Source organism: Talaromyces amestolkiae (assembly GCF_001896365.1).
Source record: "Talaromyces amestolkiae strain CIB chromosome Unknown scaffold19.1, whole genome shotgun sequence".
Taxonomy (NCBI): domain Eukaryota; kingdom Fungi; phylum Ascomycota; class Eurotiomycetes; order Eurotiales; family Trichocomaceae; genus Talaromyces; species Talaromyces amestolkiae.
Window position 1 is genome coordinate 446,587 of NW_024468055.1, and position 27,518 is coordinate 474,104.

Sequence of the window (27,518 nt, forward strand, 5' to 3'; positions counted from 1 at the left end):
ACTTCAGCCTGCCGATGCGGCTGGTCATTCTGTATACTGACTACCTCTAAAGTCTCACAATTGATGCATTTTTCGGTGAGAATCCGGAAACTCCATGACGAGGCACGAGTTGATCAAAAGCTGATGAAAATGAGGTTATAGATGATGGGGGCCGTGCTTCCCCAGACGTGGCACTAGTCCACAAACAGTAAAGCTTCAACAAGCTCTTATGACGCGCTATCCATCTCGGCTGCCTGCTTCCTTTCAGACAAACCAACTACATATCCATAAAGCTTTCAAATACGATGCGATCAATTCTGCACACCCACTAAAATGGTCTCACTCTGGCCTTGGAAGGTACAATCCCTGCCAGCCCACATCATCATCGGCAAGCTAACAAACACAGGCCGAAGACMCCTCCCCCGCCTCATTCGAGAAAACACTCTCAACCCTCTCCACAAAAGCGACAGAGACAAACACCCAGCTCGACAAGCTCCGTCAACAAGCGCGTCGCTTCAAGGCACTGTGGACGCTGTACTCGGTGTTTATCTATTTACTGTATTCGACAATCGATGTGCTGGTGCTGGGATGGCAGAAATGGGGGTATTGGGAATGGGGGGCTGTGCTGGGTGGTCCTTTTGTGTTTGTCTTCCAATCCCCGAGGTATTTCAATTTGGGTGCTGATAAGGGCAGGATATACACCGTCCGAACCGTCGCAAGCCGAATGTTCGATTACCGCATAAACCGGTCCCAGACCTATTTAGACAGTCTCAACAAACAACGAGACGAGACAATTGAAAAGTTGAAAGTCGCAACAAAATACAACTCGACGCAGCAGTTGCTCGAAAAGTATGGCGGAGAATCGCCAAAGCCGAAGTCAACAAACAAGAATGCTGGCAATAAGAAGAAGGACAACAATCAGCAACAGAAGCAACAAACGCAGGGCACCATCCCAGAAAGAACGGGAATTCCACCCCCGCCAACAGCGAATATTAGACGATATCCGCAGAATGATGCTGCACCATCACCGACATACAATCAACCGCGACTCTCTCCTCGGAATGAGAAACCATTACCGCCTCCTCCATCTACAGATATAACTTATCCCGATCAACCCGGATTTGCGCCCAATGCATTTCCGCCTTCGGCACAGCCGCAGTATGCCTCAGGCGGAACATCGAAATGGTACGACCGTCTGATGGATGTATTGCTGGGCGAAGACGAAACGTCCCCTAAGAATAGGCTGGTTTTGATATGCCAGAATTGTAGGCTTGTCAATGGCCAAGCACCACCCGGAATCAAGAGTTTGGGTGAATTGGGGAGATGGAGGTGTGGGAATTGTGGGGCGTGGAATGGCGAGGAGACTGAGGCTAGAAAGGTTATCGCTGATATTCAGCGGGAAGTTACAGAAGATCAGGAGGCTGCCAAACCGTCTGAAGATGTGAAATCCGAATCTGAGGAGAATGATGATGGTGAATTGATCAGGAGGGAGGAGGAGGAGGAGGATGAGGAAGATGTTGAGGACGAGCAGTCCGAGAAAGAAGAAGAAATCCAGTCGATTCCTGAGAAAACAGGGACGACTCAGTCTGAAATGCAACCACAAAGTGGAGTAGAGACAAGGTCTCGAAGCAAGAAGGGCAAGAAATAACTTTGTTCGCCGTCCTCGGGGGAGTTTCTTGGTAAATAAAGTGTTTTCAAGCGTTGAGCGTTATCATTAGTATAGTATTTCAGATATTATTACTTCATTGCTACCTACTTCTCTGGTCTATGTATGAATTGTGACAAAGGTGTTTCGTCTTACCAATCGGAGCAGCAAAAGCTCAGGGAGGTTCATTAATTGCAATAAGGACGGAATTCTTCCTCTGTCCAAGCTGCATACGTGGGATCTAACAGCTTCTACAAGCTCTAGTCTGCCTCAACAGATCAATCCGCAATGTAAAATGGTTGGTCGTTTCAATTGTTTTGATGTTGACAAGCCAAACTAGTAGCCTCCGGTGGCTAATTGTGACGGGCTATATGAAATTCAATTTTGTAGATCCTGAGATATTCCATCCGTAAATATTGGTGACGAGATATCTGGGGGATTACCTACATCTATTGATCTCCCCAGATTAAGGGTTTTCCAAAGAAGAACCTCTTCTTGGATTATTATAAGAACTATAACTAGGTATCAATCAGTTTCGGCCGCTGAATCATCCTCCCATTTGGAGGAGGGTGAATGACGTTTTGTAAGCATGTCTTTAGAATCGAGTGGATCCCTATAGAGTTCTGAGAATAATGATCACTGATAAAGCTGTGAAAATGACCCGTAATGATCCAGCCCGGGGACTTTCTCCTCGTTCCAGCTGAACTCTAGGTGACCAACGACTCATACCTAGGCAACGAGATGCGCATTTGCCATGCTGAGACTGCGGTGAAAATTGACTTCGGAAGAAAAAAGGATGGTCTCCCACCATGCATGTGGTATGTGCAAATAATAATAAAGTATGCCTTCAACACAGGAACATCAGGGAGAAAAGTATCACATGATCTAGGCAACCATACGAGCAGCCCGCCAATTTATCAAAGCGTTCTTCAAAACTAACCCCACTAGTGACTATTTATGTTCACTTCTGTTCTTTTGCGATAGTTTTACAATCGTACAACCTGTAATTTTATGAGCATTGGGAGGCGCTGAAGACTCTTTTCTCCTACCACAATGTCTGATCCGGCCATCAAAACTCTAGAAGCCAAGTGTTTCTGCGGTGCTGTTCATTTCACTGTAGATATTCCTACAGCGCAACTCCCTCTAGCAGTTCGAATGTGCCATTGTAGTCTGTGTCGTTATGTCACAGGCGCACCCTTTATCGTACACACAACTTTACCAGCTGGAGTTAAACCGCAGTTCATTGCTCCGTCATCAGACCATAACATCACAAATTATGCTCCAGCTGGCACGAGTTGTACACTGGGATTTTGTTCAACATGCGGGTGCCATATTAATGCCCGCGACCCCGAGGACAGCAATTTTTATGTGGTATCACCCTCTATATTTAGCGACCAAAGACCGGACCGTTTTCAGATCAAGAGCCACATCTTCTCCAAGTCTGCCAAGGATGACGGCTTATCTCCAATGTTAACCCGTATTGGCGACCGTGAGATACCGGTTTGGAATCCACAAGACGATGATCCGCGAGCTAAGATTGTAGAAGCCGAAGTCGAAGTCGGCGAGGACGGTCAGGAGCGGCTACGTGCACAATGTCACTGCGGCGGAGTCTCCTTCACAATCAAGCGGCCCTCTAAGGAGGTGATTAGTGACGAGTGGCTGTCTCAGTTTGTCTCTCCTCTTGATGAGAACAAGTGGAGAGCTATCGTCGATATATGTGATGACTGTCGCCTTGTGACTGGCACGCATCTTATTGGTTGGGCGTTCGTCCCGTTGCAATGTTGCGAGCCCGCTATCAAGTCAGATCTCAAGATTGGGGCAGCAAAGACATATGTTTCTTCGGCAGGCGTGCTACGCTCGTTCTGTGGTACCTGTGGGGCAACTGTCTTCTACAGCAACGAAGACAGACGGCGGGATGACGGCCGACAGGTTGTCGATCTTGCTACTGGAATTATTCGCGCTCCGGAAGGGTCAATGGCACAGAATTGGCTCACATGGAGGTCCCGAATAGCGTGGACGGAGAATGGGAAGCGGTTTGACAAGGGGTTTACTGAGGCGCTGGAAGAAGGTATGAACAAGTGGGCGGTAGATACATATGGTGAGGAGCAGACTTGGGAAGTTGGCTGAGCAATTGACCTATCGCATGTTTCCTCTGAAGTGTCTGTTGCTCATATGTACAAAGATGTTGATGATTCCCTTCACAAATATTCATTTGCTATTGTAAAGGAAATTACGTGAGCACTTACAGCTATTGGTGCTTGCTCCTCGACAGCAACCCATGATAGTAACCAGGAACTTGCCCTAGTTTCATACTGTAGAATCTGGGTCTACTTGACTTTCCGTGTCTTACATCATTCCACAAAAATCTAACATCTTGCAAGTATATCAAACGATATATACTTCATGCTATCATCAATATCGTATTCACCAAGCTCGAAGTTTAGTGTTATTATGGCTATTGAGTTTGGCGACTAATCCGGACAGTTCTCAGCAAATCTAGTCTCATCAAAGATATGAATTTTCGACCTCACAGTATTGTTATCAGTAGTACTATTTTGAGAATACATTGCTCTGTAAAGTGCTCGATTCCTTCGAGGGCTTCATCGGATTTATAGTCAGGGCGTATAAATAAAACGGAAGTAAGCCATCTAGAATAATGTTGTTAGATTTGTACTAGTTATTGTACAGCATTAGCCTTGTTGTTCTGGCCAAACTCTAATGGCAAAGATCATAATTTCTGTTACAGACAGATTCGGAATCTCCCTCATTTTTTTACTCTTTCTCTAAGCCTAAAAATGTATCTTATCACAATTAGAGTATGTTTCATATGTACTGTTACAATTTAACAAGCGGCCAGTCCGACATTGACCCAGGGTTTCTTTTTTTTTCCTTTCACAGTGGGCAAAGTCAACTCGTCGATATCTGACAATTAAACTTAATAATATAGTGTTCCAACCACGTACTCCACTCAGCTTTCAAGTACTTGGCTTACACTCTCCCTCCGCCAGCGAGTGGCTGTGGAGACATGATATCCGCCTCATCATATTTTCTCTGCTTTTCAAGTACCGAGCGTAAATAACCAACAGTGGCCACTGTGTGAGGATGTTCAGCGCCTAGCACCTTCTCTCTCCCAGCAAGTGCTCGTCGATACATTATCTCCGCCCCCTGATGATTCCTCTGCTCCTGAAGCAACGACCCTAGATGACTAACACTAGCCAGTGTGAGAGGATGTTCAGCGCCTAGCACTTTCTCTCTACCAGCAAGTGCTCGTCGATACATAATCTCCGCCTCCTTATATCTTCTCTGCCTTTGAAGCACTAGGCCCATACTATCGATACTGTTTAGTGTGTCCGAATGTACAGCACCTAATGCTTTCTTTTTGCCGGCGAGTGCTCGATGAAACATGGCTTTTGCTTCTTCATAGTTTCCCTGACTTAGAAGTACCGAACCTAGATTATTAACACTAGTCAATGTGTAAGGGTCTTCAAAACCAAACACTTTCTCACAGCCAACAACGACTTGTCGAAGCATGACCTCCGCCAACTCATATTTTCCTTCCATTCCAAGCACTGTCGCCAAATTATTCGCTTTATTCAAGGTATTAGGGTGCTCAGTACCGAACAATCTCTTCGTCCCAACAAGTGCTCGTCGATGCATGACCTCCGCTTCCTTATGCTTTTCTTCACCTTCAAGCACTATGCCTAGATTGCTAACGCTAACCAAAGTTTCAGGGTGTTCAGTGCCAAGAATTCTCTCGCTGGTAGCTATTGCTCGTCCAAGCATGGCCTCTGCCTCCTCATATTTTCCTTGGCTTGCAAGCAATAGGCCTACATTGTTGATACTATCTAATGTGTCACGATGTTCTGCACCCAGAATTCTTTCTCTGATAACGAGCGCTCGATAACACATAGTCTCAGCCTCCACAAAGTTTGCCATAAGGTAAAGATGGAATCCACATCGATTGACAATATTTGACACGGTTAAGTGGTCGTCATCATCAAAGCACACCGTAAAACCAATTACCTCTTTCAAATGTGGAAGAAGCGCTTGGCAGGATGCTGATGTTTTGTATTCTCCACTTGGAAATACTACTTCCATCACCTGTAGGCTTTGTCTAGCCAACTGATGAAGCCGGCCTTGTATCTTCAGCCAGTGTCGAACTGACAGTTGGACGAGTCGGTGTAGCCCAAACAGCCGGCCGCCAATCTCAACCTGAATGAGTGAAAAGCTTATCAATGAATCAATTGTATCATCAAATTGTAACTTATCCATTCCATCACTTAGTAACTCCGCTGGAATTCTCTGCCGGTCAAACATACTCATTAACGCCAGTATGTCTGTTGCTTTGGTGCACGTGCGGTGAATTTGATCAAATGAGATCTGCCATGTAGTGATAACAGGGTGTCGGATGCTCTGATCTCGTCGAAGATCATGAGCATCGCCATAATTTAGAAGATGCTCTTGTTTGGACTCACTTTCTTGGAGAAGCTCCAAGTAAGCTGACACGGTCATTCGAGGTGAGCGATTTAAGATGTATGCACCAGCTTGCGCAATCGCGAAAGGAATGTATTCCAGCGCCTCCACGAGCCGTTTTGCTTCCGGTTCATCTGATTGATTTACCTGAACACGGGTTCGCAACAGCATCATGGACTCATCTGTACTCATTGAGTTCACAAGGATCACCTGGCCGCTATGCCCCACGATGTTCCGGGCTGCTGTTTGATTCCGGGAGGTAACCAAAATCGATCCATGGGACACATGCGGCAGATAGTCCACTAAAGGCAGATGGTCACCAATTGTGTTGAATAACGGTTCAACATCGTCTGCATTGTCTAGAATGATCAACCAGTTGCCATTCATCTCGTCACATAGCCATTTCTTAACCAGCTCTAGGACATCGCATTTTGGATCATCGTGCCCAGGAATCTTTGCGAGTCTTGCGACCTCTCGATAGCCTTGTTCAAATCTGGTTCTATTACTCGCATGAACCCAGAATACCCATATATCCGGCGCAGATTTTCGAACACGGTATGTATACTCAATCGCGATCTGAGACTTTCTGGGACATCGTTAGTTTGTCGCGAAGTCAATGTCTTCCACTTCACTCACCCCACGCCTCCCAAGCCAACGAGTGCGGCACGCTTCGAACTCTGCTCGCTTCTTCCTCCGATGGTGTCACTGATACTCTTGATAATATCTTCTCGACCAACAAACATGTCGTCTCTCTCAAACGGAACCGTTGAAGAAGCCTGAGGATGAATTGCTAAAAACGAGGATGTAATCAGAATTGGCCTTATCAGATGAGAAGCATCAGTCGCTCTGCGAGGCTAACTTACATCCCTTATACTGAAAACTGCCTTCCCAGTATGCCAAAAGACTTTTGGCGCATGATGCTGCGGTTGCTGCAGCATAGTTTTGAAATGCCTTACTCTTATGACTGTCTGCGTAATCACATACCCCTTTGATGATCACACACGGCAGGGTATCCCACACTCCAGCACCTTCCATCTCAAATCCAATAACCCCCTCATTTTCCGCTAGTTGCTCTCTATGCTGACCGGATTTCATCACAGAGCTTGCTGACGCAATCGTGCCGATGTGAATAAGTGGCGATGGATTATCCATATCTAGTCGGCGTCGCTGGACTAACTGTCCTACGCATCCAACCTTTTTGCAGTCGCTCTTCAATGCTTGCTCACATACTGGATCGAAAGCTGAATGACAGCCAACACAGATGCACTCAATCGTAGAATGCTGTTTGTAGTGCCTGTGGCGATAAGAGGCTTCGAATAATGTATCGTGTGATACGCCGGGATAATTCCATTCATTACCATCCATTCCTTGCAAAATTTGCAGGTATCGTGCGGTATGTCTTTGTAATTGATTTCTCATCCGGCGAGTTCGTAAACGGCTTAGGAAGGACTGGATTTCTTGATTAGGTGATCCAAGTGTCTCCTCAACACCGCTTTTCCGCTCGAACCCGTGCGGGTACTGTCTGCCAAAATCATATTCAATGACTCTATCACCGATAATGATATCCCCTAAGATAATCTCCGTACCATCAGATGTGTATGGTACTCCGCCGCAGATTCCTACCAGTAAGGTAAGCTTGATTCCCGGGAAGCTAACACGCAAGCCACGAGCAACACTGGCGGATCTTCGATTCCCAATACCCGGCATATATGCCAACACGACATCGTGATTATAGATTCTTCCCGTGATATAACTGTTTGCATCGCCTATGTGCTTGCCATATACATGAACAAGGTCATCGTAGTGCTCATCGAATAACGCCTCCACCGCGTCCGCCTCTAGAGGAAGGGCACAGATTATCGCAACTTGGAATTCATCGCGGGATCGCGGGGGCATCTTGGGACAACTTTCGCTTTTTTTAAGTGAAAGATATTCATGAAGAACTACTGAGGTGAGTGGACTTCATATTCGCGTTGTAAGAGCGGGCTGCTATGGATCTTTGCAGGTCATCGCTCTCAAGGGTTCAAGAGGGGTATGAGGCTGAGACCGGACTGTGGGCATTGATTGGTGTTGGATGCAAACTTGTCAAATGAGTGTGTCATGTGTGAATCACGTGCAAGACCAGATCCTCGCGCCACTTTGGAGGCTTAGTAGATCTGCAGGTAAGCCATTGATCTACGAGAGAAACGTGTTTTGAATATAGATCGGTATATGGAGACAAAACACCTCATCGACTTGGACGGGTATATAATAGGGTATCATAAGAGAATGAATTATGAAATTGTAATAAGAAAATTTTAGTATCATAGCACTATAATGTACGAGATATGGAATAAGAATTACCTAGATAGATATATAAAAATACTTACTATTATATGCTTAGTTCTTCGTAGCTCTTTAATTTAAGTCACTTGATATTAGGCTTTAATAATTAGAGTTAGTAAGACATTCTAGCTCATACAAACATTAGGCTATATAGAGGATCTCTTTTATCTTAATTGTATTTAAAGTTTTCGAGGTACCAGTTCAATTATTATTACTTAATTTACTTAAGCCACTCTATTGACAGTTAATCAAGGAACCTTTATATAGTTCAACCAAGCCTAACGTATCTCTACACAACACTGTCTGACTAAGGTGGATCCAGGTCCGTGACATTACATGTAAGGAGGTTCCAAATCTGGCTGTAATCCGTCATGAAGTCTTCATTAGTGGTATTTCATAGCGTCTTGACCCTATATTACTGATATCTGTACTCACCCCCATATTCACACCGCAATATCCGTAATCCTGAATCGAAATCTCCGATATCTGCTTGGGCAATGTGTATCTCGTGAGGTGGAAATCAAGTTATGCCTCTCACCTTTTGAACCTTCCAGCTATTAATTTTACGAAGATCAAGTACTTGCGCTTGAGTCTTAATAACCTGTCGGTGGTCGTGAACCTCGCCTCACCGTAAATGTGCCATTTTCGCCTCAGCTGCTAGAGCCCTAGGGATTCTATACTACTACTCCTCAACCATTGGAGTGTGCCTGTATAGTCTGAAAATACTACGTTGGACTAAAAGTCGGGTTCATATTCATCCCAGTATTTTCATTTTGGCCGCCATACCTCTAATTTAAGCCACGGACAGTATACTACTGGCCCGATGAGCAACTAGTATCGCGACAGACCAGGGTGTAAGTGCGTAGAGTGGTATAGTAGATCCCTTGGTCACTTGTACTACAGCTTTGTGTACGGGGGCATCTAGAGAGGACACGATATGAATCATGGAGAAGTATGACCAAGAAAAAAATTACGATTTTAAAAATGGAAGTCCTAGATATACCTGTAGCTAATTGAAACTTGCTCTATGTGCTGTTTCCTTTTTTTTTTTTTTTTTTGAAGCGTAGCAGTGAAGCAGTCTAATAACCCACGGAGATCGTTCTTGACCTAAGTAGTAGCAGTAGTAGGCCTCTCGTCGACTCCCTCACTCTCGCCACCCTGCACCATAGCCGTAGAAGCAGAAGCGGAGGCATCCTCTTCGTCCGCCAATCGCTGCAACACCTGCGCAAATGTGGTCGGATGGCGCTCCCAAGTGCATATGGAGAACACAAGCGCTGCACCAGCAATACCCATGTTGATCACGAGCTGTGTCTTGAACGCGTCCGCAAACGCTTGTCGCACGACTTCTGCCTCCTGCGCTGTAAGCGATGCCATGGCCAGCAGAGAGTGGCGAAGGTTGTTAAGTACGTCAGAAGGCACAATGCCGCTCAGGTCGGAGATGAGTTGTTGGTTGAGCACGATGGTGGCAATTGCGAGGCCAAGGTTGCCGCCGAGGATACGACCTTGAGACATGAGGCCTTGCGCCGATGCTGGAAATTGTCAGTTGGAGGTTATCACTAGGTATTTGCGTAGATGTTCGAGTGATAGATTGAACGTACCGGCATCTTCGCGCTCGGCGTGCAGTTTGATCAGGACCGTCGTGGTGGAGAAGATCATGCCAAAGCCGAGGCCCATTATAGCCTCAAATCCATATGTTTTTGCCGGAATAGAATGGCTTGGGCCGACGGTATGAAACAGCCCATTGCCTAAGAGGATCAGACTGCATCCAATGATTAGGCTCAGAAACGTATTGTTTTTTCTACTAGATAAAGCACCGCCTAAGAAAGATCCTACTCAAGTCAGTAAGTGCAGTGGTCCATCTACGTCAATTTGGTGTATGCATACCAACTGCTGATGGTCCTGAGAGGGCAAGAAGCGAAACGCCTGACATTTCAGCAGAGTCTCCATTGACGATTTGGAAGCGTTCCGGTAATTGCACTAGAATCGAATAAAACACGAATCCAATACAGGTGGATACCCTTGTTTCTGTTAGCCATGGATAATCTTCATAACAGTAAGGCTGGAGCAAGATTTACATCATGGTTGAAAGCATGATCCGATGATTGACGATGCGCGCCGGAAATAGCGGCATGGTAGAATAGGTGCCTCTGGAAAGATGCGCAATCCATGAGGCAAACCCGATAAAGGTTAGACCAGCCAAAATCATGCAAATAATGAAGGCAGCAGAGTTCCAGTTGATCGACCCCTCTCCAGCTTCTTGAAGAGCAGTAACGAGTAAAACGCAGCTTGCAAGGTAAATAAAGCACCCAATAAAATCAAACTGCCTCCAGCTTATGCGCCCTTGATATCTGAAGTCTGGGCAAAAAACGATCATGGGCACAAGAATGAACCCAGCAATAGGAATGTTAAACCAGAAAACCCAGCGCCATGTCGAATGAGTTGTGATGACGCCACCTATCACGGGTCCTCTATATATTGAGGGACGTTCATTAGTAAATGCTAGGGAACGAGGAGACAAAGGGGTGAATATAATTTCTTACAACACCGCCGATACAATAGTCACTCCACCAATCAAGCCGCTCATTACGGTAATCTTGTTAGGCGGGGTCACCTCAGGCAGAACAATGAAAGCCATCGAGTACAAACCGGCACCGCCGACGCCCTGCAAAGCACGAAAGGCAATCAATTGTTCTATAGTCTGGGCGCAGCCACAACCTGTGGAGAAGGCGCCAATGAAAACAAGAGCCTGTGGCTGTTAAAGGTATGAAAGAGACTAATGGATGGATCAATGTGTTGCATACCGTAATGGTTGCCCATTTTCTCCCGATGACATCGCTCATCCGTGAGAATGTCAAGGCAAAGCCTGTAGTAGAATTAGTACCTTGAAAAAACGTAATGAAAAGTATCAAGGCTCGCTAACCAGTGTAGGTCAACATGTAGGCCAGGACGACCCATTGAATGCGCGTAAAATCATTAAAATGATCGCCTATGGTGACCAGTGCGGTAGACACAGCGGACGAGTCCATGATGCTAAGGATAAGACCAAGATACAAACTGAGCAGAATCAGCCAGACCGAACAGAATCGAAGAGAGGTTGCGTACCTGAATTGAACGAGATAGAGACGCCAACCGTTGAGATGAACTCCAGGTGGCGCCTGTTGCTGCTGTTGGTGACCATTCTGTTCGTCGGCGACCGTCATGGACGATTTTTCCACAGCCATATTGAATTCACGAAACCATCCAGATCATTAATTGGTTTGGTTTAATTGAAAAGACTATGGAGAGACAAGCATAACAGGCAGCAAAAGGGCAGGCACCAGCAGCTCGGTCCACGGTTAAGGATTTCGGATATATCGGTCGACTGGCTGCAAAAGGCCAATAGTGAGCGGTTATTCGGATGCTTTAGATTTGTAATGTTTCGAGACTTTAATTATGATCTGTCATGTCTTTCGCTAGTTTCGTGAGAGGGATAACCTACGTGTGTCGGGAATCGCTGACTCGATAGTCGCCAGCTGGCACAATTAGTTCTGTTTTCTAGGTGACCGGTACACTGAATCCCTGTCATACTGTCTGGTACCCTGTTGCCCGAACACGGTAAAATCATACCACACTCCGCCGAGGAAGACGTGGGTGGAAGCGTGGCGCGCATTTTAGCGCTGTATTGCTACACACTTCGTATGGCGTATATGATATCTCTCATGACTAAGATATGCCTGTTTGTGTAGGCACAGAAGTGTGTTGAAAATATCATTGGACCATCTATTTATCCACGGTAATATCCGAAGTAGATTAATACGAACCAACATAGAATGTCTCTCAAAACTCACCAACATACCATAGAGGGTTACTGACATCTGAAGGATTTAAATGAACGAATCAGATTCCCGAGGCCATTAACGCACTAGGCCTCTGCCTAAGAGCCTTTCCCCTCGAGACCAAGTTAGGGTCTATAAGGGTATGTCTTGTTTGATATGGGACAGTCAAGTTTACAAACTTTGCTTTACACCGAAGATGGATCTTAATTGTCAAACACATTTTAAAATGATTTTTCAAGCTTTCGGAAATTCCGCCTCGCCTCGCTCCCCAAACTAGGTCAGTGATCATTATTGTTTGCTACATACTATGTAGTAGTATCACGCCAGATCATCTAGTGTGCGCGCAGCTTTTTGGTCTGATTGGTTGAGTTTTCAACACGTCGCATGGGAGTCACTGGCATAATGCACAGTCATCCCTCTTTAGCCGCATTCACTCAGTAGCTGACCATAAAACTCTAGATTATCTCCGAGATATGATTTCGCGCCAAGATCTTCTAAGTATCTGATTCGGGGCGGAACCTTCATGGTGCTCAGACCCCGAGGGGACAACAATACGCATCAGGGTCAATCATTGGATCAAAAGATTGATTCATGCTGACGCCAGGCGATATCCCTGCAGGACTGAAAATATTTCTCGCACTGCTAGCGGAACTTTGCTTCTGGATCGAACAATTGAGGCATACTCGGATCCTAGCACCTGACAGTCTCATCAATATATGCAAAGACTAAGCTCCCACGTTACTGATGCTGCTGACGCTTGAACTGTAACAATGTCTCTGCAGCCCAGCAGAGGTTCGAAAGAACAATCCCTGTAACTGGATCAACATATGATTCATGGGAGAATGCTGAAGAGGAAAACTTTGCAGAATAACAATCCCTGACTCGGAACCCTGCCTCTAAAAGCTGAGAAACCTCTTAAAGCATCCATCGGTAGGCACTACTAGTAGTGCAAATCAGCTTTTGAATCAAGGCTGAGTGACTATATGCCTGTATGCATTCATCTTGCTTCTAGATGAGATCTCTTGCCACGTTTTACAAGGATGAATGGCATTTAAAATCTTTGACCATAATCAATTCTCGCATCAGATGGTTCTCGTATTACATGACCTAGGCGCCTTTAGTGGATGATAGTATAGATCGGGTAAAAACCAGAGGATGGCCTGGAATACTATGGTCTATAGGCCCATTATTAAAATAATTGACCGTCACAAAGTTATTCCCATGTAAAAGAAAGAAGTAAGAACTCTCACTTGATCCAAATTTCATTTTCTAGTCTATCTTCATAGTATGTTATGCTACATACGGACCTCCTTCTTTTTTCATTGTATTCTACGTTCTCTCACCTTTTTATCCCCACCGGCTTGAATTATTTTTTGATTCCCTTGTCTGAATTCAGCACTATTGAAAGAAAATGTCCTCCCAACCCATTGCTATCATTGGAGCCGGCTGTCGTTTTCCAGGGGATGTTGACTCGCCGTCAAAGCTTTGGAATTTACTGAAGCAACCGAGAGACTTGCTCTCTGAAATCCCTCCAGAGCGTTACAACGTCAACGCTTTCTACCACCCAGACGGAAAACACCACAACGCTACTAATGTCAGGCACTCCTACTTTCTCGGCGAGAATCCTCGCGCCTGGGATGCCAACTTCTTTGCTATTAAGCCTCAGGAAGCAGAATGCATGGACCCTCAGCACAGACTCACGTTAGAGGTCGTCTATGAGGCTCTTTGCAATGCCGGTCTTCGAATGGAAGATCTCCAGGGGTCATCAACTGCGGCGTACGTTGGGTTGATGTCTTCTGATTATACCGATATTATCCAGCACGATCTAAAAATGGCCCCACAACTTTTTGGTGTAGGCGTTGCAAACAGTTTGGCCTCAAACCGTATCTCTTACTTCTTTGACTGGCATGGCCCGAGCGTATGTATCACCGAAGGAAACTTGATATTACTATGACAGCCACTTTTATTTGCTAAAAAAGCTCTCTATTGTAGGTAACTCTTGACACAGCCTGTAGCGGTAGTTTGGTGGCGGTTCATCATGCTGCTCGGGCTCTGAGAAATGGAGACTGCTCGGTTGCAGTTGCAGCCGGATCAAATCTTCTTCTAGGACCTAGTGGGTATTTTGTCCTGATTTTGAAGTATTACCTATCACTGAAAACGTTCAACAGAGCTTTATATTGCCGAAAGCAAGCTGAGCATGTTGTCACCTACCGGCCGCTCACGTATGTGGGACGCAGCTGCTGATGGCTACGGTCGTGGTGAAGGGATTGGAGCAGTAATACTCAAGACGCTCGATCAGGCTCTGAAAGATGGAGACAAGATTGACTGTATCATCCGAGAAACCGGAGTCAATCAGGACGGTCGTACTCTGGGGATTACCATGCCCAGCAACCTTGCACAGGAAGCTCTGATCAGGGAGACATATCGTCGAGCTGGACTTGATCCTTCTAATCCAACCGATAGATGCCAATATTTTGAGGCGCATGGTACGACATGTCATCCACCAGTTTCATGAGAAACCTCTAACAAGCCTACAGGAACCGGAACGCCCGCAGGTGACCCTCAGGAATCTCAGGCTATAAGCCGAGCTTTTTTTGGTGATCGCGCTCGCGGCAAGAACGAAGAGCCCCTTTATGTGGGTAGCATCAAGACCATCATCGGCCATACAGAAGGGACAGCAGGTATAGCCGGCCTCCTGAAAGCTTCTTTAGCCGTTCAAAATGGATTGATTCCGCCAAACATGCTGTTTGAAAAGATAAGTCCCAGAGTTGCACCTTACTATAACGATTTAAAGATCGTTACTGGCGAGTGCCTCCCATGGCCGTCTCTGCCAAATGGTGTTCCCCGTCGAGCAAGTGTTAACTCATTTGGTATGTGTGACTTACCCTTCATCACCGTATAATTTTCAATGAACACGCTGACATTCCACAGGATACGGAGGAACGAACTGCCACGTGATTGTTGAACAGTTCATAGATCCACGAAGCAGCCCTTTAGTAGGCCGGCCTCTCATTTCCGCCGTGCCATTGACAATCTCTGCCAACTCTGAAGTTTCGTTGTGTGATTCGATAGAGAGACTCCTGGTTTACCTTCGTGAGCACCCGCAAACATCCATCCGAGATGTTACCTGGACGTTGTATGAGAAACGCTCCGTACTGCCATTTCGTATAGCAGTTCCTGCTCGCGACCCTTCAGAAGCATGCAGAAATCTGGAGCGAAAACTTGAAGAACTGAAATCAAATGGAAACGCAAAAAATGTGACCAAAACAATAGTAACTAAAACCAAGCCCCGTGTGCTCGGTATATTTACAGGTCAAGGTACGTTCGCTGAAGGATGTCTTCTGACCCGAAGAACAACACTCTAACGGAAGTACAGGTGCACAGTGGGCAGGCATGGGCAAAATGTTGTTGCAGCATTCAGAGTATGCACGAGAAATTATTGATGAACTTGACGATGCACTCAGAAGTCTACCAACAGAAGATAGACCAACATGGACGCTTCTTGGTGAATTGCAGAAAGACAAGGATGAGTCGCGTGTCTACAACGCCGAGTTTTCTCAACCATTGTGCGCAGCTGTCCAAATACTCCTGGTGAAACTTCTGAGAATCGCTGGGGTGAATTTCACCACTGTTGTTGGTCACAGCTCTGGCGAGATTGGATGTGCCTTTGCTTCTGGAAGCTTGACTGCATCTCAAGCAATTAAAGTAGCTTACTTTCGTGGGCGCGTCCTAGATGAAGCCGAAAGCCCTTCAGGTGCCCCGGGTGCTATGATGGCGATAGGGTCCAGCTTGGAAGATGCTCGTGCTTTGTGTTTTTCAGAGCAATTTGCCGGTCGCATTTGTGTGGCAGCCAGCAACGGCCCTGATAGCGTTACTCTTTCTGGCGATTTGAATGCCATTGAGGAAGCAAAAGCAGTTCTTGATAGTGTGCACAAGTTTGCTAGAATTTTGCGAGTTGACAGAGCATACCACTCACATCACATGAAGCCATGTGCAAGGACTTACATCAAAAGTTTGAGGCCTTATTTCCGGGTTCCTGCAGGCCGTAGTCAGTGCAATTGGATATCTTCTGTTCGCCCGCCACACCGGATGACATCAAATGAAGCCAATCCTGAGTACTGGAAGGACAATTTGGTATCTCCAGTTCTGTTTTCTGAAGCCGTTGAGGCTGCCCTCAGCTCGGAGACAGTGCCATTTGACGTGATTATTGAGGTCGGACCACATCCGGCACTCAAGGGTCCTTGTTTAAGTACTGTCCAAAGTGCTACTGGGAAAGAACTCCCGTATACCGGCTGTATGGAGAGGAACGAAAATGATTGGACTTCGTTGATTTCCGCCTTTGGGTTCTTGTGGGAGCGATTCGGTTCGAACGCTACGAATCCATCGTTACTTGACAGTGTCGTATTTGGTGATGGAAATTTACCAGCGCCGAACATGGTAAATGACCTTCCAATGTATCCTTGGGATCATCGACGGCTGTACTATACAGAGAGTAGATTATTACACAACTATCTCTACGCGAATGACAAGTTTCAGCACCCATTCCTTGGAACTCTAGACACCAACGCGACTACGGATTCATGGAAATGGCATAATGTTCTACTTCCCCGAGAAATGAGTTGGCTGGATGGTCATCGACTTCAAGGACTCACGGTCCTTCCTGGAGCATTCTACGTTGTTATGGCTATGGAGGCTGCGCTACTGATGATTCCAGCAAAGAAACCTGTTTCTTTGATGGAGGTTCGAGGACTAGAACTCGGAAAAGCTATAACATTTGACGGTGAGGATGATGCCGCTGAGGTAACGTTTAAGATGGACGTCATATCTCCAATTCCTGATGGTGATGGCTTATTTGAATTGGCCTTCCAATGTGATTCGTGTCTGTCTAAGGAACGTGCTCTGTCTTGGTCAGCTAGGGGGAAGCTACTTGTCATGCTGGGTTCCGAATCTGCTTTCGAGCTTGCTCCTCCCGCCAAAGAGCCTCCTCATTTGATGGAGACTTCACCGGATATGTTCTACAAGGCTCAACAGGAGTTAGGCTTTGGTTACACCGGTCACTTCCGAGGGTTGGACTCAATTCGAAGGGCCACCGGTCATTCCCGTGGGACCATGAAGGTAGCTCCTCCCTTCGACGAGAACACATCGCAGAAATGGATCATCCACCCCGCAACGCTCGACCTTGCTCTACAGGCTCCTTATGTCGCATATCACGCTCCGAAGGATGGTAGAGTGCAGTCTCTCTATATTCCTGTCATAATTGAACGCATTGCATTGAACCCCTTTATTGCTCGGTCGATAACGGGCGGTAGCATCGACTTTGCAGCGGATAACATCGATGGCAAATCTGCAGATGTCTGCCTATCCGTTGACGGTAACACGGTTGTTCAAATCGAAGGGTTGAAATCTCGCTCGTTTTCCGATAAGTCTGAGGCAGAGGATAGGGCAATGTTCTCTGAAGTGGTATGGAAACATTGGCCTCCTACCCCAATTACTGGAGTCGACTCTGTCTCAGAAGAGGAGAAGAATGTCGGCATAGCAGCAGAGAGAATGGTCTATTACTGCATTAAAAATCTGATGTTGCATCTGTCCGAAAATGATAAACAAGAAGCGCTCACAGATCATCAACATATCTTCGACTGGGCAGAACGTGTTCTGACTCTCGTTGCAGCCGGAGAGCATCCCTTCTACCAAGCAGCTTGGGATACGGATACACCCAGAGATATCGAGCAATTGATAGCACAGTAAGTACGCTTGCTCCATTTCAGTGAAGGCTAACATTGAGTAAATGTTCGATAGTTATCCTTCGTCAACGGAACTCAAAATCATCAACAGAATTGGCGAAAATTTGTCCGCAGCCATCTTTGATGACGCAGATATGCATGGAATATTGACCGAAGACGAGCTCTTGAGAAGCTTGCTGGATTCGAAATCTTATACAGCTAGTTACAAACATTTGGGAGAAATGGTTTCTTCTTTGACACATCGCTATCCCGACATTGAGGTGCTTGAAATCGGTGGGTCTCTCTTTATAAAAGTTTCTACTCAGATGAAACCTTCTCACTAAATGCCATAAATAGGGGCTGGTACCGGCAAGGCTACACGCCATGTTCTACAGAATCTGGCATCGGTCTACAAGGGCTACACATTCACCGACATCAACCCGGAAATAATCAAACAAGCGGAAGAGGGATTTTCCAAAACAACAAGCCGTATGACATTTCGCACATTGGATATCAGTTCCAGCCCTGAATCTCAAGGTTTCAAACCGCATACATATGATCTAGTGATTGCGGCAAATGTTTTCTCTGCTACTAATAATATCTCCGAAGCTCTCAGCAACGCACGGAGTCTATTAAAACCAGGAGGCTATCTGTTGGTAGTCGAAATTACTAACACCAGACAAACTCGGCTTGATTTTATCTTTGGAGCTTTGCCTGGTTGGTGGAAATCTACTAGCGAGGAACGAGGCCCGTCACCCATCATTCCATGGTCCTCTTGGGATTCTCTCTTGCGTGAACATGATTTCTCCGGAATAGAGTACCACTCACCACTGGCTGATAGCGACTTGCGAGCTTCCGATCTCGTGGTATCTCGCTACATGAATGACAAGATGAATGTACTTGAACAACCCTTGTCTCCAGCTCTCCGAGAGCTGGGCTCGTGGCTGTCTGACACACCTATCACGGTTATAGGAGGTGCTACTAAAACATCTTGTCAAGTTCTGGAAGATGTGAAACGCTCACTGCCGAGACGTTCGATTCGATCATACCAGACTATCAAAGATCTCCCTCAAGAGAATAAAGGGTCGTACGTCATTTTGTCGGAACTAGACAGCCCCTTATTTGCTTCTTTGGAGGAAGAGACTCTTAATACTTTGAAGAACTTATTCGCATCTGCTCGGACCATTCTATGGATTACGACTGGCGCTTACACGGAGGAACCATATCAAGCCATGATCGTTGGCTTTACCCGAACCCTGAGACAGGAATATCCCGAGGTCTGCCTGCAGATACTAGACTTCCACGATACTTCTGATATCTCTGGGAAGGAAGTAGCTGCTAGTCTTTTGAGATTGGAAACGGCTCCTGACTTACGGCCGACTGATTTGTTGTGGACGACTGAGCCAGAGATTCGCCTGAAAGGAGGTAGCAAGTATTTTCCTCGAGTAAAGGCAGACATTCCCCGAAACCTACGTTACAACTCCCGTAATCGTCGTATACTAGAGCAGACACCTCTTGACAGCAAGATTGTTAGTATCGTTCCAGGACTTGAAGGAGCAGAATATCACTTTCAGGCATCAAGTGGCATCCCAGAATCCTCAGATGATTCTAGTCAGTCCGACTCGGTCCTAGTGGAAGTCCGGCATTCCTTGTTACAGGCTGTATCTGTTGGGCACTCTGGATTTCTATATATTGTCCATGGAAAGATCTTGGGTACGAAAACAGATGTTATTGCTCTGAGTGAATCACACTCCTCAATTGTGAAAGTTCCTGCTCGGTGGACTTTGCCTTGTTCCCCCGAGAGGCCAGTCGATTTTCTTTCTGCTCTAGCAGCTAATATGATGGCATCCCTTATCTTGGTCAATGTGCCATCAAAAAGAACTATTATCGTCAACGACCCATTCGACTCTCTCATCGGACCGCTTATCAAAGAAGCCGCTGAGCGCAATGTGAATTTGAAGCTGACAACGACTGACAAAACGCGACTTGTCGAGAACAGCAATGCCAACTGGATTTTGCTTCACCCTCGTCCAACACAGAGTATGATTAATCGTACTTTTGGCATCAACGTGCACTCTTTCTGGAACCTATCAACCATGCAAGGTCCCGACGACGTGGGTAATAAGTTGGCTGCATCCCTTCCCGTGGATTGCTTCAAGCGCACTCGTTCCGATTTACTACGGCCACTCAGTAGCTTCAATGGCGAGGAGACTATACTTCAAGGGCTACTCAAAACTACGGCAGCCAGTGTCAACATCAAAGAAGTCCGTCCTTGCCAGCCCATCAGTGTGTTAAGCATCACGGAAGACTCAAATCAACTCGATGATTTTACCTTGCTAGATTGGACGACGGTTACTTCTCTACCCACGCTAGTCCAGCCGATTGATTCAACCGATCTATTCACAGACCAGAAGACTTATGTTCTTTTCGGCCTTACTGGTGATCTTGGCCGCGGACTGTGCCGCTGGATGGTTCGACAGGGCGCTCGGTACATTGTTCTCGCGAGTCGAAATCCTAAAATTGACCCAGCCTGGCTCGATATGATGAAAGACGAAGGAGCCACTGTACAAACGCAATCTATGTAAGTTATTCTCTTCCGGACTGGCTCTGCTTATCAGCTAACACCTTAAACTACTCCAGCGATGTGAGTGATCGCAATTCTTTGCGAACAGCGTTGGATAACATCCAAGCGACTTTACCTCCTATCGCAGGTATCGCCCATGCACCCATGGTACTGCAAGATGCTCTCTTCGAGAACATGGACTATGAGTCGATGCAAGTGGTCCTCGAAGCCAAGGTCAAAGGTGCGATCCATCTGAACGAATACTTCGATCATCAACGGCCTCTTGATTTCTTCATCTGCTTCTCTTCGCTTGCCGCTATCGCTGGAAATAGCGGCCAGAGTAATTACACTGCGGCCAACAATTTCCTGTCTACACTAACCGCACAGCGAAGGCGTAGAGGACTCGCTGGGTCTTGCATCGCGCTCAGTGCCGTTTATGGGATCGGTTACGTTGCCAAAGCCGCACGCGAATCGGACTACGAACTCAACCCTTACACATTTGTCCCCATAGGTGAGCAGGATGTTGATGAGCTATTTGCCGAAGCAGTTGTCGCAGGCAAGCCTCAGCCAGACGGGGAACCAGTGGAGATTATTACCGGAATCCCATATCTAGAATACAAGAATCGTGAACATATTACCCATTTTGACGACCCGCGAGTTTCGTTCTGGCGACTACCTAATGAAGAAAGTCGATCTGATCATTCTTCATCTCATGGATTTTTGTCATTACGCGATAAATTGTTGGTGACCACGGATTCGGATGGCGCATTTGCGGTGTTGAAGGGTATTAGCACGTTTTCTATGCTTGCTTCGTACATCTACTGACAGGCCTACAGATGCTCTGGTCGGAAAGTTAAGATCTACTTTGAGACTCGCGAGTAACGAGCCTGTGGATGAAGACGGACCACTAATTGACCAGGGAGTAGACTCCTTGGTCGCTGTCACTTTGCGTACATGGTAAGTAAAAGATACAATCATTTCATATGCATCAGCTCTAAGGTTACAAAAGGTTTTCCAAGGAACTCGGGGCAGACGTTCCCGTTCTCCGAATTATCGGCGGTGCCTCCCTTTCTGAGCTTGCCCAGAGCGTATTGGAGAAGCTGGACCCGGCGATGTTGCCACTAGTATTAGAGCAAACGGCAGAAGATGATGATACGCAGTCCTCAACAGAATCAAGCAAGAGTGATGATGCCTCCTCCAACCGGCTGGTCCCGACTCCCCTAACGCCTCCAGAAGACGACGATCTTGACGCAAAGGATACCGAAGACTACATTAGCTTTCAACCCTCAATTACAGCAGACTCGTTTCCTCTTGAAGTGACTGCATCAAATGAAAGCATTCTCGCCCGTGCCCAGAGTCAAGTGCATGAAGCAAAGATGTCTTACAACCAAGCTCGGTTTTGGGCAATGAGATCCCTTGTTCCGGATGAGAGTTTCTTCACGGTAGCAATAGGCCTTTGGATCGTGGACAGTTTGAGAGTAGACAAACTACGTGCTGCTGTGGGAACCATCACTCAAAGACACGAAATCTTTCGTACTCGATTCTGCGACAGCGAAGACGGTGTCCCGTTGCAGATCATTTCGCCCACGTCGTCTATCCAATTAGAGGAGATCGAGTGCACAGATAAATCGGCTGCCTCTGAAGGATTTAGAGATATATGTCGCCGCCGTTTTGACCCGGCGTCGGGAGACACTGCATGCTTTGTTCTTTTCAACTGGGGAGCAAAGGAGAGTCTTCTCGCAATTGCGTATCACCACATCCTTCTAGATGGAGCTAGTTTTGATCTGCTTTTCAACGAGCTGAATTCAATACACCAAGGTTTGAGGAATCTACCTGAGCCATTCCAGTATGTGGAGTTTTCAGAACGGCAGCGAGCGGACATGGAGGAGGGCAAGATGGCTGAAGACATGACCTATTGGAGAAACGAGTACCAAACATTACCTCCTCCACTTTCTCTGTTGCCCGTAGCCCAGTCTTCATCCAGGAAGGAACTTCTATCATACGATCAACACGAGGCGACTGTGCAACTACCCCCGTTGTTGGCGACTCGAATTAAAGATCAAAGTCGAAAACACAAAGCAAACCCTGTCCACTTCTACATGGCTGCACTTAATGTCATGCTGGCCCGATTTACGACAACTGACGATGTATGCATTGGTATGGCAGATGATGGACGTAACATCGAAAGCGACACCAAAACGATGGGTCTTTTTTTAAATTTACTACCCATACGACTTTCCTTTTCAGGAGAGCAGAGCTTTGGAGAGATGGTCACCCAATGTCGAACTAAGATACGTGAGGCAGTTGCTCATAACCGATTGCCCTTTGATGAGCTGGTACAGATGCTCAATGTTCCTCGGAGCTCCCATCATACCCCTTTGTTCCAGGCTTTCCTAGACTACAGACAAGGACGTGCCGATCCCAGACGAGACCCAGAAATGATGAAGCCCGGAATGCTACAAATTGCTGGGATCGAGACGTCTCGCAGCAGGACGGCGTATGACATATCCTTAGAAGTGAATGATGAACCTCTGGGAACGACTATTCGGATGAAAACTCAAAAATCGTCATACCCTCCAGAGGCGGCTTCGTTGCTTCTCAACAGCTTCGTGAATCTTCTGTCAACATTCTCGCGGAACCCGGCTCTATCAATGGGGGGCGTAAGGATGTTTTCGAAAAGTGAAGTTGACAAGGCTGTGAAAGTTGGTCAAGGTAAGATCATCTATCGTATTTTTATCGCGCCACTAGTCTGACTAGATTGAAAATAGGCGAAATACGAGAAACGCCATCTCCATCTTTGATGCACAGTATTCGCTCGTACTGTCAAACCACACCTGACAATTTGGCCCTAGAGGGCTGTGAAATGTCTCTATCGTACGCCGAGATGGCTTCTCGTATTGATGGAATATCGACCACTCTTCTTGTCAGCGGAGTTGAAAAGGGAAATCACGTCGTAATTCTTCAGCATCCTACCCCTGACTGGGTCTGCTCAATGCTAGCCATCTTAAACATTGGGGCTGTTTGTATTCCGGTGGACCCGTCATGGCCCACTGCCCGTCAAGAATCAGTCATATGCTCTTCCGAGACTCGGGTTGTCCTCACAAGTGATCCTGACCAGTCGAAGAATGACTATGGTTTCGTAACCATTAACGTCTCTTCTATACCATCAAGTACCGAATCCTGCCCGGAGCAGCCCTCAATGGCTGGTTCTGCMCCCGCCGTTGTCCTTTACAGCTCCGGCACAACTGGTGCTCCGAAAGGTATCGTCCTCACCCACGGAGGTATTGCAGACCGAGTCGAAGTCATGGAGAAACTGGGTCTGATGCAACCACGAGTATTGCAACAAAGCGCCATAACCTTTGACCATGCCTTGACTCAAGTCTTCCTCGGTTTGCGATTTGGGGGTTCTGTCTACATCGTACCCCGAGAAATACGTCGAGATTCCAAAGCCATTACTCGTCTGATTGTCGACAAGAATATCGAGTACACCAAAGCGACTCCATCAGAGTATAACAGCTGGCTGTGGGTAGGAGCCGACACTCTTCGGGAAGCGCGAAATTGGAAGGTCGCAGGAATCGGCGGCGAGGTCATTTCCCGATCGCTGCTCGATAGTCTGAAATCGCTGGATCTAGCGCAGCTTCGCGTGTTTAGTGATTATGGCCCTGCCGAGGCAACCCTTTCCAGCTATCGGATTGAGCTACAATACAAGTCCGATTCGTCAACAGAGCAGCGAGTACCATTGGGTCGTCATTTGCCCAATGTTTCCACTTATATTGTTGACGAAAGTCGGCAACCGGTACCTCTGGGTTGGCCGGGAGAAATCCTCATAGGAGGTCCCGGCATCAGCACAGGATACTTCAAACAACCAGAGTTGACAGCTCAGAAATTTGTTCCGGACCAATTTGCCAGCGCAAGGCACGCGGAACTCGGTTGGAAGACGGCGTTCTGCTCTGGCGACAGAGGTCGCATGCGTGAGGATGGATCATTGGTGTTTGATGGCCGTATATCTTCTCAAAGTACGCAGGTTAAATTGCGTGGATTCAGGGTAGACCTGGCGGATATCGAACAATCGATACTAGACAGTGCCAACAGCCTTGTTACCTCGGTCGCCGTGACGCTTCGAGGAAAGGAACTTGATCAGAAATTCCTTGTTGGTCATTTGGTTTTTGCCACGGGTCTATCGGCTGAAAAACGAGAATCGCTTTTACGGCGACTGCCATACCAGCTCCCCGTACCTTCATACATGCGTCCTGCAATGCTGTTTTCGCTTGAAGAGATACCCATGACAAGCCATGGCAAAATTGATCGTGAGGCAATCTCCCAGATTTCCCTTCCAAAATTGTCATCTGTCGAGAGGTCTTCATTAGCCGGGGAGATGGGGAATATATGGCTACTTTGGAGCCGTGTGTTACCACGTGAGGCAATTTTGTCCCTCAAGCCAGTACGGGAGACTGATTTCATATCGGCTGGCGGCAACTCTCTTCTCCTCGTCAAGTTACAAGCACTGATACACCAAGAAATGCAAGTGGATATACCGCTTGCTCGGCTTTTGGAGGACACAACGTTGGAAGGTATGGCGACTGCATGTGAGACGGCTGCTGCACTTTCTCTCGAATCAATTGACTGGGACAGCGAGCTCAAACTTGACATTCAGCCAATCCAACTTATTGATTCCGAGAGACGACCAAAGCAGGGAGAAGGTATACACGTCGTAGTCACCGGTGCTTCCGGATTCATCGGGCGTCATGTCCTGCAACAACTCAACGACATGCAGAATGTATCTCGCATCTCGTGCCTTGCCGTGCGTCAGAAATCATTTGATATGCTCCGCTCAAAGTCGCTTTCCAAAGTTGAGCTCTATCAAGGTGACCTGACAAGTCCGTCCCTGGGTCTCTCAGCGGCAGATCTCAAGGCTCTGAGTCAGGATGCAGATGTCATCTTGCACTGTGGAAGCGATCGATCGTTCTGGAACCCCTACCGCTTACTTAGGGTAGCGAATGTCATCTCGACAAAGGAGCTCGTGCGTCTAGCAGCGCCAAGAAAGACCCCTATCGTGTTCATTTCTTCCGGAGCCATTGATGATATCCATTCGGTTGCAGATCTCTCTCGCCCAGATGTCACTGGATACCTTGCTAGCAAATACATTAATGAGACATTACTCAAACAGGCTCGGGAAAAACATGAAATTCCAGTGACGATTATTCGAATGCTAGATGGAGATACTACAACAAAAAAAGATGATATAGCGCAGAGTCCAATCAATATCTTGGAAGTAACCGAAGCCATATGCCAAATGGGACTACAGCTCGGTAAACGCTTTCAACACGAAGATCTATCCGCCGGATCCTCAATTTCATTCGCCCGAGTCACAGATTTGTCCAGCCTGATCTGCAAGGAGATACAACGACTATGCGTGCATTCAGCGGAAAACAAACAAAATAACTCAGCAGTGCATTATCATCACTATGCCGAGTCGGCGTGTCTACATGGAGAAGGGTGGGCCACTCTCTTCGGGGTTGGGAGCAAGAATAGTGTACTCTATCAGCAGTGGCAGAAATTGCCCGTGATACCAGCGACTACGTGGTTTGGTGAAGCGAAAATGAACGGATTTGAATATTCGATTGCGTCACAGGTGGTTCAAATTGGTGATATGGTGTCTCGGAGATAGTGGGTTGACGTCTTTGAGAAGATTATTTGAATTTTGTCTATATGCAATGCCGGTAGATGGCGAACATAGGTCTTACCACATAGACCGCATAACTTACAAGTAAAGTACATAGATACAGTTTGTAAACTCAGTACATTATTGTTTAATCCTATCGAATACAAAGCTATCCATGTTTTCACGATCCAACCTTACTTACACAACAATCCATATCGCACGAATAAACCTACAATGAGACATAATTTATCCTTGAAGGCAAGTTTTGTTACATTTCAGTCAAGGGTTGTGCAATAACTCGATGTTCCAGGGTGGCTTTTTCATGAACCCCTTGTCACTCAGTCGTCCAAGGATGGCAGGGGGGATATACAATCCCGCCCTTGACACCTCCCCTTTCACCCTGGACGATAGGTTCGTCGATCGAAAATTGGACACCGACCCCTCATCCAAATAATTGACTTTTTACCTCCTTTGTAGGGATGACAAATTAAACAACAGGTAAGACGAAAGTCATGTGTCCGAAATACGGGGTGCATATTGATCGTCGTGGGACAGAAAAGCAAAGAATGTAGAGGAAATTAATGTCCGAACTTACCTCCATATTGTTCACAATTTTCGTAGCTAGCAGATTTTATTCATTAGATTGAACTCTCTCTCAACGGAAGGTATTGAGATTATTGCAAGGAACGTCTCAATCTATCAAACTCTAGTTTCTGTTTCGTGTACTATGTAGTATCAATTCAGAGTCCGCACGGAGAACCTTGCAGCATGATCGGCAAAAAGTAAACCGGCACGGTCGGTGTGCTCAAATTCTTGAATTAAGCTTCAATCAAATTCAAGTAGGAGGCCAAGAATGTGTCACCCCCTGTTCTTACATTCTTCATGTCTACCTCGACTTTCCCGTCTGTACAACGCAGTCCCGTCCATTGACGTGGACGCACATCTGCATCTCTGCTGACAGTCATCTGACTCGTCGTGCATCGACTCATCGTGCGACGGAATCCCGCGGAAATATTTTTAGATGCCAATGAGTAAAAATGATGCTTAAGCAAGCTACATGGTATACTATGAGGATTGGATGTATAGCCACTCTCAGCCAATCAGAGCGCATTCGAAAATTCCTAGCGTCGTTTGGGAGCATCTGAGTGGTTGATGATCGACCGCTAGTTCCATAAAGAGACTAGTGCGTGAAAGTAACTCGGCAGTTGCGAAGCGGATTGCCCAAAGCGGACTGGTGCAGTTACGTAATGCGCTCCGACGTCATTCTTGTTGTGTTCTTCATCATTTTTGATGTTGCAAGCATCCGGATTTTGGATCATGGATCAATCATCTTACA

General features: G+C 46.6%; 5 protein-coding genes across 5 annotated transcripts; 3 read left to right on the forward strand and 2 right to left on the reverse strand.

Annotated features, from left to right (window-relative positions):
• Positions 1-312: 312 nt before the first annotated feature.
• BHQ10_008472 (uncharacterized protein) lies at positions 313-1,627 on the forward strand (the record flags this gene model as incomplete). The annotated part of the gene is made up of 2 exons (XM_040881281.1): positions 313-336; positions 386-1,627. 2 exons carry the CDS (start codon positions 313-315, stop codon positions 1,625-1,627), a joined length of 1,266 nt encoding a protein of 421 aa, XP_040736974.1.
• A 1,050-nt stretch (positions 1,628-2,677) lies between these two features.
• On the forward strand, positions 2,678-3,751 carry BHQ10_008473 (uncharacterized protein; the record flags this gene model as incomplete). The annotated part of the gene is made up of 1 exon (XM_040881282.1): positions 2,678-3,751. One exon carries the CDS (start codon positions 2,678-2,680, stop codon positions 3,749-3,751), a length of 1,074 nt encoding a protein of 357 aa, XP_040736975.1.
• An 861-nt stretch (positions 3,752-4,612) lies between these two features.
• Positions 4,613-7,993, reverse strand: BHQ10_008474 (uncharacterized protein; the record flags this gene model as incomplete). Its single annotated transcript, XM_040881283.1, has 4 exons — positions 4,613-5,469; positions 5,944-6,683; positions 6,734-6,887; positions 6,961-7,993. The coding sequence occupies 4 exons, from the start codon at positions 7,991-7,993 to the stop codon at positions 4,613-4,615; spliced, it is 2,784 nt and encodes a 927-aa protein (XP_040736976.1).
• A 1,536-nt stretch (positions 7,994-9,529) lies between these two features.
• BHQ10_008475 (uncharacterized protein) lies at positions 9,530-11,643 on the reverse strand (the record flags this gene model as incomplete). The annotated part of the gene is made up of 6 exons (XM_040881284.1): positions 9,530-9,951; positions 10,021-10,181; positions 10,963-11,168; positions 11,224-11,285; positions 11,343-11,476; positions 11,525-11,643. 6 exons carry the CDS (start codon positions 11,641-11,643, stop codon positions 9,530-9,532), a joined length of 1,104 nt encoding a protein of 367 aa, XP_040736977.1.
• Positions 11,644-13,648: 2,005 nt separating this feature from the next.
• Positions 13,649-26,188, forward strand: BHQ10_008476 (uncharacterized protein; the record flags this gene model as incomplete). Its single annotated transcript, XM_040881285.1, has 13 exons — positions 13,649-14,155; positions 14,230-14,350; positions 14,406-14,723; positions 14,775-15,107; positions 15,169-15,555; positions 15,614-17,978; positions 18,034-18,251; positions 18,315-20,538; positions 20,598-21,304; positions 21,357-21,477; positions 21,530-22,677; positions 22,768-23,232; positions 23,289-26,188. 13 exons carry the CDS (start codon positions 13,649-13,651, stop codon positions 26,186-26,188), a joined length of 11,814 nt encoding a protein of 3,937 aa, XP_040736978.1.
• Positions 26,189-27,518: the final 1,330 nt, after the last annotated feature.